The sequence below is a fragment of the Engystomops pustulosus genome, chromosome 1, assembly GCF_040894005.1.
Source record: "Engystomops pustulosus chromosome 1, aEngPut4.maternal, whole genome shotgun sequence".
NCBI lineage: Eukaryota > Metazoa > Chordata > Amphibia > Anura > Leptodactylidae > Engystomops > Engystomops pustulosus.
The window spans coordinates 165271933-165289462 of record NC_092411.1 but is presented as its reverse complement, the minus strand read 5'-3'; the positions used below and the strand labels follow the sequence as shown (position 1 = coordinate 165289462).

Below are 17530 nucleotides of genomic sequence, written 5' to 3'. Positions count from 1 at the left end.
CTCAAATATATGGAACAGATGATCTCCCCTCCAGATAAAATATTTTCATAGGAAACCAATAGAGGAACTAGAAAAAGCTTACTAGCCCCTCACCCACAAATAACTTACATACAGAAAAGGTTAGACTCGTTAAAGAGACCCTACATAAAAAATTCCCCCTGATTCCATACCATGCCCAAAAAAGCAATCGCTATACTTTATCCTCAACAGCAGAGAAATCTCCAAACCAGGGCATCTGAAACCATAGAAGACCTAGGCATCCAGATGTCAGAGAAGCAAATAAATAGGTACTTTAAAGATCTCATGGGTTTTCGTGATGCGTTAGGATTCAAGAGATAGTCGCAAGATGGTATAACATGCCTGTGGATCTTGCAAAAAGAAGCCTATCCCCAAATGATTACTGTTGGAGATGTGTAATGGTGCTCAGTAGAAAAGCAAATTTCCATTTCGTCCCCATGACGGCCCCACTGGAGGTTGCTTCCCCTTCCTCTGTAGGGACAAGAAATTGAGAGCATTAAATAGCCCCTCCCTCAACCTCCCACCAGTGTTTTTCCTGTCCCTACAGGGAAAGGTTGAGAGTAAAACCTGTCTCTCCTCCAGGGGGGGGGAGGTGGAATCTCGTACCTCTCGTGGGTGCTTGTTTCCCCGGGGCTTCCCTCGTCCGGGCTCCTTGTGAGTCCTACTTGGGGTCTCCAGGTCCCCGATTGCCATTGGGATCTCCTGCGGCGTGCAGGAGGCAGCGGGCACATAGCGCATTTTTAAGCGCTCGGTCACTTCCGGGTTACGGAGCAAAAAACGGAAGTGACGTCAGAGACCTCAGCGTCTCGGCCTAGGAGACAGGCCCTTAAAGATGACGTCAGACGCCGGAAGGTAAGTGAGGAAGTCCCACCAAGTCTGCAAGTCTGCTGAGGTCTATGTGGAGCAGTGAATATCCCAGCATGGAAGAGGCTGAATTCTGTTCCTTAACCCTGGGCTCTGTAAGTAGGACATTAGCTGAACGCCAATAGGTTTTGGCACTATATGCTGTGGAGAGTCGGCTTCTAATAAGCAATACTCCTTTTTCTTTTTCTAACAACAGCAGAAGGATATCCCTGTAAAAGAAAAAGAAAAATCTAAAGTTTGTGATAAAGAAAAACCTAAGAAGGCACCATCAAAATGTTGCCACATTTGTAATACAAAATTGGATATTGCATATAAGAAAAGTTTATGTAAAGAATGTTTGGACAAAGTGTTAAAAGAGGAAAAATCATCATTTATGGATGAATTGCGTGTGGTTATGCGTGAAGAGATTAGGGCATCAAGGAGCCCACCGCATAAAAAAATCAGACAGAACCCTGTATGTCTGGATTCAGATGACGAGCAGCCCTCTTGTTCTTATGAGCTAGACATGGAAGAACAGGATATGGTGACGCAGCAATCGATACCAAATGACCCCAAATATTTATTTCCTAATGAGGATTTGGACGGGCTGATCAAAGCATTAAGGGATACCTTGAATATTGAAGACACCATAGAAGAGAGGTCTGGAGTAGATGAATTGTTTGGTGGATTAAGAAGAAGGAAAGTTAGAGTTTTTCCTGTTATTGAAAGCTTGAAGGATCTTATCCAGGATGAATGGAAGGAACCGGAGAAGCGTATAACAATTCCGAAAGAGTTTAAAAACCGTATGTTATTCGATCCAGAAGAAACAAAAATCTGGGATAGTGTGCCTAAAGTTGACATCCCTATAGCCAAAGTGGTCAAAAAAAACGATTTACCTTTTGAAGATTCCACCCAACTAAAAGATGCCATGGACCGTAAATCAGATTGTTTGCTCAAGAAAGCTTGGGAAACTTCTATGGCAATTCTAAAAACAAATATTACTACTACCTCTGTATCACGTACTCTGTTTTTTTGGCTAGGACAGCTGGAGGATCATCTTAGAGAAGGCACGGCCAGTGAAGAAATGCTAGACTCCATTCCGTTATTAAGATCAGCAGCAGCCTTTCTGGCAGATGCCTCAGCCGAAACCATCCGGTTTTCAGCAAGAGAAGCTGCACTATCTAATGCAACCAGAAGAGCCCTTTGGTTGAGGCAATGGTCTGGAGACGTACGCTCAAAAGCCAAACTATGTAGCCTGCCTTTTTCGGGTGATTTTTTGTTTGGGCCAGAATTGGATGAAATCCTAGCTAAAGCAGCGGATAAAAAGAAAGGTTTTCCGGAGGCCAAACAACAACCCAAGAAGCAATTTTTTTGGAGCTTTCGCCCCACTAAAGAACAGCCAAGATTCAGGAACAAGCAGACCTGGAAACTGGGGTACTGGAATACAGCTAAAGGAGGAAAGAATAAATCCTTTCTTTTTGGTGCCTCAAGTAAACAAGAGAAGAAATAATGACGCCAGAGTGGGGGGAAGATTGAAAAATTTTCTCCCCCATAGGGAAAATATAACATCCAACAGGTGGGTACTCTCTATAATAGAAGATGGCTATTTTATAGAGTTTGTGTCACCTCCTCCTCATCGATTTATCCTATCCAGGCAACCATCGAACAGACTAACATATCACCTTTGGAAGGAAGTTTCCGACCTGTTAAAGTTGAATGTCATCTGTCCAGTCCATCCAGAAGAAAGAGGCATTACTCACCTTTGTTTTTAATAAAAAAGCCAAATGGGACTTTCAGATTGATCACAAATTTGAAATATTTGAACAAATGGGTAACCTATGTCAAATTCAAAATGGAATCAATAAAATCTACTACGCCTTTGATACCTTACAAAGCCTATTTATGTACCTTGGATCTCAAGGATGCCTATTATCACGTGCCTATTCATACGAAATCACAAAAATACTTAAGATTTGCCGTATTATCTCCCTCTGGGGAGGAATTTCATTTTCAATTTACTGCATTGCCCTTTGGTCTCTCCTCAGCCCCCCAGGTTTTTACCAAGGTCATGGCGGAAGCAGTGAAATATTTCTGAACGGAAGAAATTTGCGTGATTCCATATTTAGATGACTTCTTACTAATAGGAGACTCAGTAAGTCATCTAAAAAGCCAAAAGGATACAACAGTAGAAGTTTTACAATCTCTGGGATGGATCATAAATTTAGACAAATCAGATTTAATTCCGAGTCACATAAAAGAATTTTTAGGAGTATCTTTAAATTCTCTAACACAGACCTCTTATCTTCCACAGGAAAAGATGGAAAATCTTCTTGGGAAAATCAAGAAATTCGAGAAGAGGAAGTCTGTATCAGTAAGGACAGCTATGAGTCTTCTGGGGACCATGACATCATGCATCCAGAGTGTGGCCTGGTGCCAAAATCACTCAAGAACACTGCAGTCATGGATTCTTACAAAGTGGGACAGAAACCATCATCATCTTCATTTGCCATTGATAATCCCCTCAAAAGTGAAGGAATCACTAAGATGGTGGAGGAATCCTGGGAATCTACAGAAAGGCGTAAATTGGGTCCAATGGCCGTTAACCCAGATTCAAACAGACGCCAGCAGCTCCGGATGGGGGGCTCTCCCTCCAGGCTAATATGTCCAGGGTTACTGGACCTGGGAAATAGCACAGACCTCTTCGAACGAAAGAGAATTAAGAGCGGTCCTGAACACTCTAAAATCCTGTGCCAACGAGCTGAAAGGTCACCATGTGAAAGTTATGTCGGACAACACTACCACGGTTGCCTATCTGAGAAGACAGGGAGGTACCAGGTCAAAAAGGCTCCTGAAAATATCACAACAAATATTTTTCTGGGCAGAGGAAAATATCCAGTCGATTTCGGCCATCCATCTGAGGGGCTCAGAAAATATAGTAGCAGATTACCTCAGCCGGTCTCAAATCCTTCCCCACGAATGGAGCCTGAACGAGGAAGTCTTCCAAGAAATTGTCTTAAGATGGGGACTGCCGGACATCGACTTGTTTGCTTCCAGGAGAAATTCCAAAGTGAAAAAGTTCTTCTCCTTGAACCCAAGGGAAGTCCCCTGGGGACTAGATGCATTTTCACAGACCTGGAACCAAGACCTAGTGTATGCTTTTCCTCCGATTCCATTGATAAGCAAAGTGTTGCAAAAGCTACTAGTCAGTCCAACCAAGCTCATCTTAGTAGCACTCTTTTGGCCAAAGAGGAATTGGTTCCCAAGTCTACAAAAATTGGCGATAGACTTTCCTTTTATCCTGCCCAAGAGGCCGGACCTTCTACATCAGGGACCAGTCCTGCATCAGAACCCAGGGTTTCTAAACCTAGCAGCCTGGATCCTGAAAGCACCTTCTTAAGATCAAAAGGCTTATCATATAAGGTAATAAAAATATACCTTAAAATATGTAAAAAGTTTTGTTCCTGGTCAAAAGATATGCCTAACCAGGGTTCCCCAAATATCTGTCAGATTATTGATTTTCTACAGGAGGGGTTTGAGAAGGGACTACGACCTAGCACCTTGAGAGTCCAGGTCTCGGCCTTGAGCGCCTACTTCGATACAGCGCTAGCAGAACACAGGTGGGTAAAGAGGTTCTTTCAAGCCTGTTCACGTTTACGTCCTACTGTTAAAGAGTCATCCCCTCAGTGGGATCTATCTCTAGTCCTAGATGCCTTAACTATGGGGCCCTTTGAGCCAATCGACCCTAGTCATATGCGTTTCTTGACACTAAAAACCGCCTTTTTAATCGCCATTACATCTGCTAGAAGACTGGGCGAGTTACAGGCCTTGTCCATTTGTGAACCCTATTTATCTGTATCAGAAGATAGGATCACGCTCAGACTTGACAGAAATTTTTTACCAAAAATTGTCTCAAATTTCCATAGGAACCAGGAAATAATCTTACCCACGTTTTGCCATCATCCAAAAAATCCTGTTGAAGAAAAGTGGCATCTACTGGATGTAAGACGTACTGTTCTTAACTATCTCGAAGCATCCAATTCTTGGAGAAAAGATTTAAATTTATTTATTCAATTTGCAGGAAGAAATAAAGGCAAGAAAGCTTCAAAAGCCACTATTGGACGTTGGATTACAGATACCATCAAAGAATGCTATAGAATTAAAGGTGTTCCACTGCCTCTCTCCGTCAAAGCCCATTCCACTAGGGCCATGTCTACATCTTGGGCTGAGAGAGGAGGTGCTTCTATTGAAGAAATCTGCAAAGCCGCTACATGGAGTACAAATGTCACATTTGCAAAGCACTATAGGCTAAATGTCTTGGCCTCCAAAGATCTGGCATTCGGCCGGAAAGTGCTTCAGGCTGTAGTCCCTCCCTAATTGGGCATAAGTTTGGTATGTCTCCAGTGGGGCCGTCATGGGGACGAAATGGAAAAAAGGAATTAGTCCTTACCGGTAATTCGATTTCCATAAGTCCACCATGACGGCCCTGATATTTCCCTCCCATGTATATAAAAGTGTTTTCTTTTTCTGGATCTTTACCTATGTATGTGAAATTTAACATACTAAATAAAATTATGTTGCAACCTATACTGGTGTAGTTATTTGATAAACACTGGTGGGAGGTTGAGGGAGGGGCTATTTAATGCTCTCAATTTCCTGTCCCTACAGAGGAAGGGGAAGCAACCTCCAGTGGGGCCGTCATGGTGGACTTATGGAAATCGAATTACCGATAAGGACTAATTCCTTTTTTTGAGAGAACAGAATACATCACAAGTTTACCAATCTATGGCTTTCCTGGAGAGTCTTCAGTGACAACCCCCCCCTCCCCTTATCCCATAGGACCCACTTAGGTTCCCCCTCAAATCTTAAATTTTAAACTTGGTTGAACTTGATGGACAAGTGTCTTTTTTCAACCGTATAAACTATGAAACTTCTTATTTGTGTTACCTCTAATCTATCATATCCAGTCAGTTAAATAACCCTCTACCAATCCCCCTATACACATTGTGATGTTTACAGAATATAGATGTTTCACACCACCTTAAAATCTTGGTTTGGGAAATCACAAGAGCACATACATTATCATTAGAGATGACCGAGCACTAAAATGCTCGAGTGCTCGTTACTCGAGTCAAACTTTTTCCGATGCTCGAGTGCTCGTTTCGAATAACGAACCCCATTGAAGTCAATGGGAGACTCGAGCATTTTTCAAGGGGACCAAGGCTCTGCACAGGGAAGCTTGGCCAAACACCTGGAAACCTCAGAAAATGATGGAAACACCACGGAAATGGACAGGAAACAGCAGGGGCACAATGGTGCCCCTGCTGTTTCCTGTCCATTTCCGTGGTGTTTCCATCATTTTCCATCATTTTCCATCATTTTCCATCATGCCACTCTCTAGCCTACCCCTATAGTGTCAGGGTCAATTATTGGGTGTTATCTCGCCTCACTCGGTCACTCTGTCATCACTATGCTGTTGCCCTATAATGATAGGGCAACAGCATAGTGATGACAGAGTGACCGAGTGAGGCGAGATAACACCCAATAATTGACCCTGACACTATAGGGGTAGGCTAGAGAGTGGCATGGCGACATACCCCAAATGGACTCAGGCTTCAAACCAATTTTAAAAATTCCTTTTGGCGAAGATAACGTGTAGCACTGTACGTATCAGTTTTTGGCCTGGTTATGGCAGCAGAGAGGAACCAAAGGAGGTGAGCAAGAATCGCTGAAATGATTCCCTATGTGAACAAAAGGTTGACGGTATATTAAGTTGATAACACAGCATTGCGGTGACAGAGTGACCAAGTTCCATAACGTAGTAAGAAAGACGATAGGGGGCACTATTTAGGGTACTCCTGTGCAGTCAGTACAAGGTGGTTTTGATATACGAGTCGTGAGGAGGCAAAAACCGTACTTGTAATTTTCGGTGTGGTGCTCTAACTATAGCAGTAAGTCGTGTGCAAAGGCTTCAAAATATAGGAGAAGAAAAGTTGGCACTCACCACGTCTTGTAAAATTCTTTTTTTTATTAGTCCATTAAAAACTTGGCATACACAACAGGGGAGGGTGACAAAAATGGATTTTGGAGACAGCTATGGAGACAACGTCTGGAGGTAGCTATGGAGACAACGTGTGGAGGCAGCTATGGAGACGGCGTGAGGAGGCAGCTGTAGAAACGGCATCTGGAGGCTGCTATGGAGACGATGAGTGGAGGCAATGGGGACGGTTATGGCACCCGAGGTGAACGTAAGGAGGTGAGAAAAGACGAGTGAAAAAATAGATTTTAGAGGTAAAAGGTTATAGGTTGTGGGTTGAAGGTTGTTGCATTTCAATTGATATTAGTTGGATCTTGGGATGGAGCTGGCGGTCCGCTGCCAGACGAGCTTTCACCTGTCCAAGCTCCTGCCTCTCGGCTCCTCCCCACCCAAAATGGGCCTGGGGGCCAGAAGCGTTTACTTTGAAAAAATTATAATTTTCAAAGCAGGCGGGGTCATTTGAATATTTCATCTAGGAATAATAGCGGTTCTATTTTTAATTTTTTTTTTCATATCCATATTGCGCTGCTATGATTGAAACTCCAGGTCTGCACCATGGTGGTGACAGATGGGCCGAGTTCCATTATATATCTGGTGAAACACCCGAAAATGTAGCCTGACACAGCTTGTTGCTAAGGGGACGATGTGCTGTATTCCCTCTTGTGCTCCAGCGTCTGGGGTATAGACAGTTGAACGCTGCGCATGGAGACATTGGTGGACGCTGTGGAGGATCGTGGAGGCGAAATGGACAGGAAACAGCAGGGGCAGCATGCATGTATGCCTCTGAGGCTGCCGAATCTTGGGATGGAGCTGGCGGTCCACTGCCAGGCGAGCTTTCACCTGGCCAAGCCCCTGCCTCTGTTCTCCCCCCCAAAATGGGCCTGGGGGCCAGAAGCATTTACTTTGAAAAAATTATCATTTTCAAAGCAGGCGGGGGCTACAAACAGCACTTCTAAGAACCTTTTGTATAAGATCAAGTGTAGTAATGTTCTTATAAGTAATTGGCCTAGTTATGGCAGGGGTGGTGAATGTAAACAGATGCGCAAGAAGCCCTGAAATAATATCGGTCAATGATAAAAGTTTGGCGGTATAGTTTGTGGATAACCCAGCAGGGTGGCGACAAAGTTAACAAGTTTGATGTGGAAGCCATGAAAACAACCCAAAATTCTGCCTGACACAGCTCGTTTGCTAAGGGGACGATGTATGGAGGCAGCTATGTGGACGACTTTTGGAGGCAACTATGGAGATGACGTGTGGAGATAGTAATGGTGACAACATGTGGAGGCAGCTTTAAGACGACGTGTGGAGGCTGCTGTGGAGACAATTAAATTTGGATAGTGCCTGTATGTGGCAGTCCAAAAAAGTTTTCAAACCAGAGGAGCGGGTAGGCGGCCCTCCAGAAAAATCAAATACATAGGGGCAGATTTATCAAGTGTCTGAAAGTCAAAATATTTCTAGTTGCCCATGGAAACCAATAATAGCTCCCTTTTAAAATATTCATGAGCACTGGTAAAATGAAAGCTGTGCTGTGATTGGTTGCTGTGGGCAACTAGAAATATTCAGACTTTCAGACGCTTGATAAATCTGCCCCAGAGAGTACCTGTATGTGGCACTCCCAAAAATTGTTTAAAACAGAGGACCGGGTAGGTGGCCCTCCAGAAAAATTAAATACATAGAGTACTATAGCTAGAGCCAGTTGTCCCTGGCAAAAAATAGCCATTTTCCTCTGCTTTAGTGTACAAAGAAGAGGAGAATGAGGTGGAGGAGTGCATACTATATTCAGGTTAAGCTGCTTTCACCTGGTGGAGAATGGAAATCATGAGAAATCCAGGCTTTATTCATCTTGATAAGCGTGAGCCTGTAAGTGCTGTCAGTTGACAGGCATGTACGCTTATCGGTGATTATGCCACCAGCTGCACTGAAAAACCGCTAGCGGCAGGGCAAGGAAGAGCCTCCAAGGCGTACAGCGCCAGTTCGGGCCACATGTCCAGCTTTGAAACCCAGTAGTTGTAGGGAGCTTTGTGATCTTTTAGGACAATGGTATGGTCAGCTACGTACTCCCTCACCATCTTTCTGTAAAGATCAGCCCTACTCTGCCGAGACTGGGGACAGGGGACAGTGTCTTGCTGGGGTGACATAAAACTGGCAAAGGTCTTGTAAAGCATATCCCTGCCAGTGCTGGACAAGCTGCCTGCTCGCCTACTCTCCCTCGCTACTTGTCCCGCAGAAGTACCCCCTCTGCTGCTAGCACTGTTAGAGGGCCTGCTGTTATTCATGCATTCTCAAACTCCTTTCCTCTACAGGGATGAAAGTGGAAAGACTTTGCTTGTACCGTGGGTCCAGGAGAGTGAATACCCAGTAATCGGTGCTGGAATAAATTCTTTGAATGTGAGGGTCACGGGATAGGAAGCCTAGCATGAAATCTGCCATATGCGCCAGAGTCCCAATGCCGCAAGAATTCACTCCCCTCACTGGCCTGACTCTCCATTTCCTCCTCCTCCAACTTCTCTTCTTCTGCCCATACACGCTGAACAGTTAAGGACTGAGCAATGCTCCCCTCTTCTGTCTCGCCAACATTCTCCTCCTCATCCTCTTCCGATATGCGCTGAGAAACAGACCGGAGGGTGCTTTGGCTATCAACAAGGGAATCTTCTTCCCCCGTCTCTTGTGACGAATGCAAAGCTTCTGACTTCATGCTGACCAGAGAGTTTTTCAACAGGCCAAGCAGCGGGATGGTGAGGCTGATGATGGCGGCATCGCCACTGACCATCTGTGTTGACTCCTCAAAGTTACTCAGCACCTGACAGATATCAGACATCCACGTCCACCAGGTTACGGCCGTTGTCACACACAACCATGCCTGGCTTCAGGTTCAGCGGTGCCAGCCACAGGTCGATCTGCGCCGTGATGCCCTCTTGGGCGGTGTGTCTTTTATAGCCTAGGCTTAGCGACGGCACTGCTACTGGGCCTAGAGCTACCGACTGATGGCGCCATGCCCACGGATGGTAATTCGGAGGAGGAGGCATAGTAGGCCTGAGAGACCTGGACCGAGGTAGGCCCCACAATCCTCGGCGTCGGCAGTATATGAGCGGCCCCAGGGTCAGACTCAGTCCCAGCCTCCACCAAGTTCACCCAATGTACCGTCAGCGATATATAGTGGCCCTGCCCAGCAGCACTCATCCATGTGTCCGTGGTTAGGTGGACCTTGTCAGAAATGGCATTTGTCAGGGCACGGATGTTGTCTGACATGTGCTGGTGCAGGGCTGGCACGGCACATCAGGAAAAGTAGTGGCGGCTGGGGACCGAATACTGAGAAGCGGCCATCGCCATGAGGTTGCAAAATAGGGCAGCATCTCCAGGCTGAGTAATTTGGAAATGTGGACATTGAGGGCTTGGGCATGTGGGTGGGTGCAACTGTATTTCCTCTTGCGTCTGGGTTATAGATAGCTGAGCGCTGCGCATGGAGACATTGGTGGACGCTGTGGAGGATCGTGGAGGTGAAGGTGTGGTTTTCGAGCGGGAGGTGTTTTTGCGGGAGGTTCATTAGCAGAGGCAGCAAATGACACAGGGGAAGGAGCAGTGGAGGACCCAGCCGGAGGTGAACGGCTTTGGTTCCATTGAGTGGGGTGTTTAGCATTCATATGTCTGCGCATACTGGTGGTGGTTAAGCTAGTAGTGGTGGAAACCCTGCTGATCCTGGTGTGGCACAGTTTGCACACCACAGTCCGTCAGTCATCCGGTCTTTCTTTAAAGAACCTCCAGACTTCAGAAAATCTAGCCCTCGACACGGGAGCTGCACTACATGAAACATTTGGCGCTGATGCACCAGGTCTGGCCCTGCCTCTCCGTCTGGCCCCACCACTGCTTCTTCCAACCTGTTCTCGTCGAGGACTTGCCTCCGTCTCACAAGCACTGTGTTCACCCGGCCTATCAACCCAGCTTGGGTCTGTCACCTCATCATCCTCCAATCCCTCAGTCTGCTCCCCCCTCAGACTTCCTGCCCTGACAACAACTTCACCACTGTCTGACAACTGTGTCCTCATCGTCCGACACCTCTTTACACACTTCTTCCACTACGTCATGACCCACAGACTGGGATCGATGGAAAACCTGGGCATCGGGAAAGAGCTCAGCAGCAAGCTGACAAGTGGTTTGTGACTCTGGGAAGGGTCCAGAAAACAGTTCCTCAGAGTATGCCGCCTCAAATGGCAAAATTTCCTATGAGGGGGGCAGACTGGGGGGAAGGAGGTTGAGGAGCTGGAGGAGTGCTCACTTGGGTAACATGGGTGGACTGCGTGGAAGACTGGCTGGCTAGAAGCATTGTCCGCAATCCATTACATCACCTATTCGCACTGTTCTGGCCTCAACAGTGCTCTACCACAAGTCCCAGTAACTTGAGACATGAAGCTAGGGAGTGTAGCTCTGTGGTGTTCCCCTGCTCCCTCATCAGCAGGTGGAGTCTCACTCCGCCCAGGATCACGGCCTATGACCTTTTAAAGTCTATTATATTGTTATAGAACAAAACGTGCAGAAGAAATCAGACAGCAACCACAGAAGATGATTGCTATGGCTCATTTCTAACCTACACTGACAGCACACAAAAGGATTCTGTGCTGTGACTGAGTGGGTCACTTTAACTTTCGAAAAACGCTAATGCAGCCCTAAAAAGGGCTTTTGGGTTCTTGGAGAACCACTCCTGCCTAACAGTAAGGTTCTTGGAGAATCACTCCTGCCTAACTTTCCACTCCAAGGGTTTATATAACTTTTGGGAGTGGTCAGACCAGGTGTGTTACCCATCCAGCAACATTTTACAATATAACAATCACAAGGCATGCTGTTAGTCACATAATTAACATTCTTTCTTAGTCAGATATTTAACAGCTGCATTACCGTTTATAGACACTGAAGGGCTCACTGAGCTCAATGATTCCTATATCTATGGGAAGTTTAGTTTCACAACACATTGCGTTGGCAGGGGTGTTGCATGTGCACCTGCCTTACATGGCAGGTGGAGTTAGTCTAGACATAAATTGATTGTGTGCAGCTTTTTTTCTCTTCTGAGTTGTACAAAGGGGAAGAAACCCATATATGTGCTACCAAACAGAATACAAGGCTGCTTTCACATGTGGAGATTGTCTGGGATTAAGGTGTGGTCAGAAGTACCGCTAGCTCTGCATTTACTAACGCAGCTCTAGTATACGAGGGAGGGCTTTGGCCTGATCATATATGTATTTCCATGGAAACACAATCATTGGATAACCAGAACCTGTTTTCTTGCATTGTTTTAATGCAAGAAAACAGGTTTGGTTACCAATTGTATGTGTTTCCATAGAAACGCATATTCAATCAGGTCAAGCCCCATAACCCCCCCCCCCCCCCCGCACTAATGGTAAATGTGATTTCACCATTAGAAAAGCAAGGCAAACGCCCATAGGGGGTGAATGGCTCAATCGCATATGTGTTTCCATATGTGTTTCCATAGAAATGCATGTGATTGGTAACAAGCTCCTGCTGTTAGCGATATATAGTGGCCCTGCCCAGAAGCACTCATCCATGTGTCCGTGGTTAGGTGGACCTTGTCAGAAATGGCATTTGTCAGGGCACGGATGTTGTCTGACATGTGCTGGTGCAGGGCTGGCACGGCACATCAGGAAAAGTAGTGGCGGCTGGGGACCGAATACTGAGAAGCGGCCATCGCCATGAGGTTGCAAAATAGGGCAGCATCTCCAGGCTGAGTAATTTGGAAATGTGGACATTGAGGGCTTGGGCATGTGGGTGGGTGCAACTGTATTTCCTCTTGCGTCTGGGTTATAGATAGCTGAGCGCTGCGCATGGAGACATTGGTGGACGCTGTGGAGGATCGTGGAGGTGAAGGTGTGGTTTTCGAGCGGGAGGTGTTTTTGCGGGAGGTTCATTAGCAGAGGCAGCAAATGACACAGGGGAAGGAGCAGTGGAGGACCCAGCCGGAGGTGAACGGCTTTGGTTCCATTGAGTGGGGTGTTTAGCATTCATATGTCTGCGCATACTGGTGGTTAGACATGTGATTGCATGTGATTGGTAACAAGCTCCTGCTGTTTTGCATTGTTTAAATGCAAGACGTGGGGTGCTGGTTACCAATGGCATGCATTTCTATAGAAACGCATATGCGATCAAGTCAGGCACCACCAGTGTTGGGGTTTCCCTTGCATTTTTAACGCAAAGCAAACGCCATGTTTGAACTCTGTTTCATCTTTGTGATTGAAATGCAAAACCTATTTTACTCACTTCTTGGCAGGTGCATCTCTGCCAGGAATACACCAACAACAGTTATTAGAATCAATTTCTGGCCTACCTTGTTTATCACCAGTAAGCATCCAAATCTTTATGTTTCCATCTTTCAAAAGTTTAATTGTTTCTGGAACACCATCCTGCAACTTATCTTCAATGGCTGTAGCTCCAAGTAGCTTAAAGAGAATGCAAAATAATAAAATATTTTATTATATTAATAAAAATTTTCTAAATGGAGATGGCAGATTCTGTTAGCAAACACAATGGGGCAGATTTACTTACCCGGGCCTGTCGCGATCCAGCGGGTCTTCCGGCGATTAAATAAGGCAGTTCGCCCAATGTCCACCAGGTGTCGCTACTGCGCTGAAGTCCGTCGGAGTTCACTGGAGTTCATCAAGCTATCGTGGGTGCAGGTAAGCGCGTGTCAAGCGACACATTTTTTAAAAAAATGCGGCGGTTTTTCTGAATCCGTCGGGTTGTCTTACGGCCATGCCCCCGATTTCCGTTGCGTGCATGCCCGCGCCGATGCGCCACAATCCGATTGCGTGCACCAAAAACCTGGGGCAATTCAGTGAAAATCGGCGAAAAACGGAAATATTCGGGTAACCCGACGGAAAAACGCGATTCGGGTCCTTAGTAAATTACCCCCAATGGAAGCATTCATAAGTTCAGTTTTTCAGATGCTGTTTTCAAAACTGAATGCGGATAATAATGGGTGAGAACATATCAATGAAAGGTGCTACTATTCTTTTTTTCACTCCATTCTTGCTTTGGACAATCTGAAAAACTGAATGTGTAAAAGCACCCTCGCAGACCAACAGTGCTGGAACCTGGAAAGGTCTGTAAGTAAGCTTTATATACTCTATTTTCCTTATGCCCCTTTCACACAAACTTTGTGGGGATCCATATGCGGCTCCCCAAGCTCCCCAAAGATGCCTATGACACCTGGTCGTTGAGCGCACGCACCCGTGCCGATGTAGGGGCAGAGGAGTGTTTGCGAATAAGGCCCTCAATCTGTCTCTCCCCAGCAGGGGAGCCTGCACAACTCGCCTTTGGAGTAAAACAGCAATTCAGAGGTAATTAGCAGGGGTAGATCCTGCCTGTACAGACAATGTATCCAATGTATCCAATTCAATGTATCCAATCCAATTGTATTCCAATGGAGTGTGATTGGAGAGTTAGCCACCACCTGACGAAATTAATAAACCTCCTGGACAAGGAGGGGCTAGGTCAGTCCTCTTTCCAGAAACCTCTGAGAGCACAAGCTCTTAGACCTCTTAGGCCCTTGCTCTCACTAGAGATCACATCCTGTCACCCAGACAGAGTGAAGAGAGAGATCATGTTAGTCCACCATCAGGACTAACACTCAGCTAAACCCAGGACAAGAGCTGCAGAATCCACAACTGGACACAGCTCCATTCCAGCTTGCATCTACTACCAGGCAGGTGAACCAATTCCTGAGGACCACTCTCCATGACCACTCCAGTAATCCGAAATCTCAAGTAATCCGGAATCTGTACCGAGATCATTCTGGCCTGTTGCCTGCAGTTGTTCTAATAACGAACCGTGAGTTATTTTGCACAACATTGACTCCATCTGTTCCCTGGATAAGGCTGTACCACCAAGGGCTCCCCATCCATCACCCAGGGACATATGTTATGGACACTCAGGGGTTGTCCCAGGGAGATCCAGTACATCAGCCTCTCCCTCCATATTTTCTTGCACACAGACCTGTCAGGTTGTAGGACAGCCCTCCGGTCCCCATACCAAGCACCGTGACATCAGTGCACCTTAGGCCACAATCGCCAGCCACTCCAGTCCGCAAGCCCAAAGAAAAGGCTAGGCCCCTGTGGGGGGATGTTGCAAGTGGCATCAAGAACAGGATATCTACTTCTGTGCCTTATACTGGCGCTTTGAACTGTCCTTTTATTGAAAGACTGTGCTGCCTAACCCTGCTGTCATCCGGGTTTAGGCCCAAGTGCTTTGTGTTCTACAATATCGACAGTGTTATGGCATTGCCACATGCTGTTGAGCACTGCTCCAGCACCCAGGAGGTTAATTCCTGCTAAAGAACTTTGTCTGCTCCGCTACATCCAACGCTACAGCACCTGAAGAGTTAACCTCTGGAAGTTTGTGTGGTGCAGCAAGGAGCTCCAGCCCACCAAATTACACTCTGGCAGGAAATCGAGGTGACCTGCTAAGCTCTGCCCACTGCGCGTGTGGCAAAAAGTACCTTGGAGAAGGAGCAGAAACGATGGCGACCCAGCAACAAAGAGGGTTAACCGGCCATCTTGGATGTTGTGAAAGGCCACGCCTGAGCTTGCCGATCATGTGCGCTTCATTGGGAGTGCCGGCGCACTTGTCACTGATCCTCACTGAGCATCTTCTGCCTGCCGGACATTGGGAAAGGAGATCATCGTGCACTGCAGCTGTCCTATCATCGCGGATGATCCTGAGTGAGTACCACTGGGGAAGTTAAAGGGGGGTAGAGATTGTTTCCGTTGCTAGGTATAATTGACTCACCTCCCAGGGAATAGTGACTGTGTCTTAAAGGGACCACATCCCCATTACCTGCCATCGCCCATAGCAACGGACATTGTTTGCAAACTCAGAAAGACCTGCCCAATCATGTCATCCCAAGAAGAGGACACTGAGTTGGAACAGCTCCTGTCACCCGGGCCCTCCTCAGGGTATCGGAGCATGCCAATCACTCTAGTAAGCCCGCCTGGTTCTACCACAGCCATTGCATCCACAGCTATGCCCATGACTATGCCCTACTACCTTAGGGGTCCCTGGTTACCCCACTATGAAGGAAAGTTGCACACTCTCTCTGAATTTAGAGCCAAGATGCTAGCTACCTTCACTCTGTATCTGATTACAGAAGAGCAGAAAGTGGGCATCCTAACCAGGCAGTTAAAGGGACCTGCTCTCAGGGAAGCCAAGTCCTGGCCCCAAACGCCAGAATGTGGTAAAAAATCCTCAATAGGCTGCGCACCACCTTTGAAAAATGTACTTCCTCTGAGCTGAAACAGAAGTTTTTTGACAAAAGACAAAAGCCCCTAGAATCTCTTAGAGACTTTTCCCTTTCCCTACAGGAGGCATGGAAGGCCATCTTCTGCCTAGACCCTAAAAAAAAATCCAGAGTAAGAGTAGACTACATGTGTACACCTAGTTCCTCTAAAGCATTGTCTGCAGTGGCACAGCCCATCCACGCTTCTTGACAGCTTCAGAAGGAAAAACAAAAGGTACCCCTTTAAGGAGGGACAGGGAAAAGGGGGGAAAAGGAAGCACTATGAAAGACCAAATTGAGTCTGAATAATTGTAGTAAAAAATACTTTATCAATCACTATTTAAGACATATTGATAAAAGCAGGATGAAAATACTCAGACAATGCTGAGGGGGAATGACAGTGCAAGGCAGCGACAACAAATGAGAAATTCGTCACCCCGGGCAGACATAGGAGGAATTACACATGGACAAAGCATGCACATGTAATGGGTAAGGACAGATGGTACATATAATGAAGGCAACAGGTGTAAAGTGGCACACAGTTGCTTAACATGCATAAACATAGGTAATGCGCACAAAAAGGTAGAGATAATACCTTACCAATGAACAAAAGGTGAGATGAGGTGGACCTCCACTGTCCGGGATGGCGATATCCCCGACGCGCGTTTCGACTCGTAACAGAGCCTTCACCCCCAGACGAAGGCTCTGCTTTTATCATTATGTCTTAAATAGTGATTAATAAAGTATTTTTTACTACAATTATTCAGACTCAATTTGGTCTTTCATAGTGCTTCCTTTTACCCCCTTTTCCCTGTCCCTCCTTAAAGGGGTACCTTTTGTTTTTGTGTATGCTCATGGGAAGCCTCATTTTGGTGTGTTACTTACCATACCGGTCCAACCCACACACTATTATGTACCACATATACTTGGTATATAGGTTTGACACCTTCATCTCCCTTCCTGATTCTCCTGTTGTTTTGTTTTAGCTTCAGAAGGAAGCACAGTCACGTGTGCAGCACAGCATGTCCATCCACTCCCCAATACTTTCCTCAGGTGTCTAGTGTCTTGGAGTCCTTACCCGGCATTCTATCCCCTGCCAACCCCAGGTAAAACTAAAAGCCTGTAAAATTTAAAACTGCTGGACACTATTTAGTAAGGGGGCTTTTGCTGGACAGTTTTTTAATTGGGGGGCTGATGCTTCCTGTAAGTATTTAACTAGGGGGCTGCTGCTAGACACTATTTAATAAGGAGGTCCACTACAGGACAGAAATAATGGAGTGCTGCTGCTAGACTGTAAAAATGGAGGCCTGATGCTGGACAGTAATAAGGGGGGGGGGGCTTTTGCTGGACAGTATTCA

At 46.2% G+C, this 17530-nt stretch overlaps 1 protein-coding gene across 1 annotated transcript in view; it reads right to left on the bottom strand.

Annotated features, from left to right (window-relative positions):
- LOC140066215 (phospholipid-transporting ATPase IK-like) overlaps window positions 1–17530 on the bottom strand; it is a 1118040-nt gene that overhangs the window by 522177 nt on the left and 578333 nt on the right. Inside the window, exon 20 of the mRNA XM_072113746.1 lies at window positions 13227–13338. Within this exon, the coding sequence (XP_071969847.1) occupies window positions 13227–13338 (112 nt within the window). The remainder of the gene's footprint in view (window positions 1–13226; window positions 13339–17530) is intronic.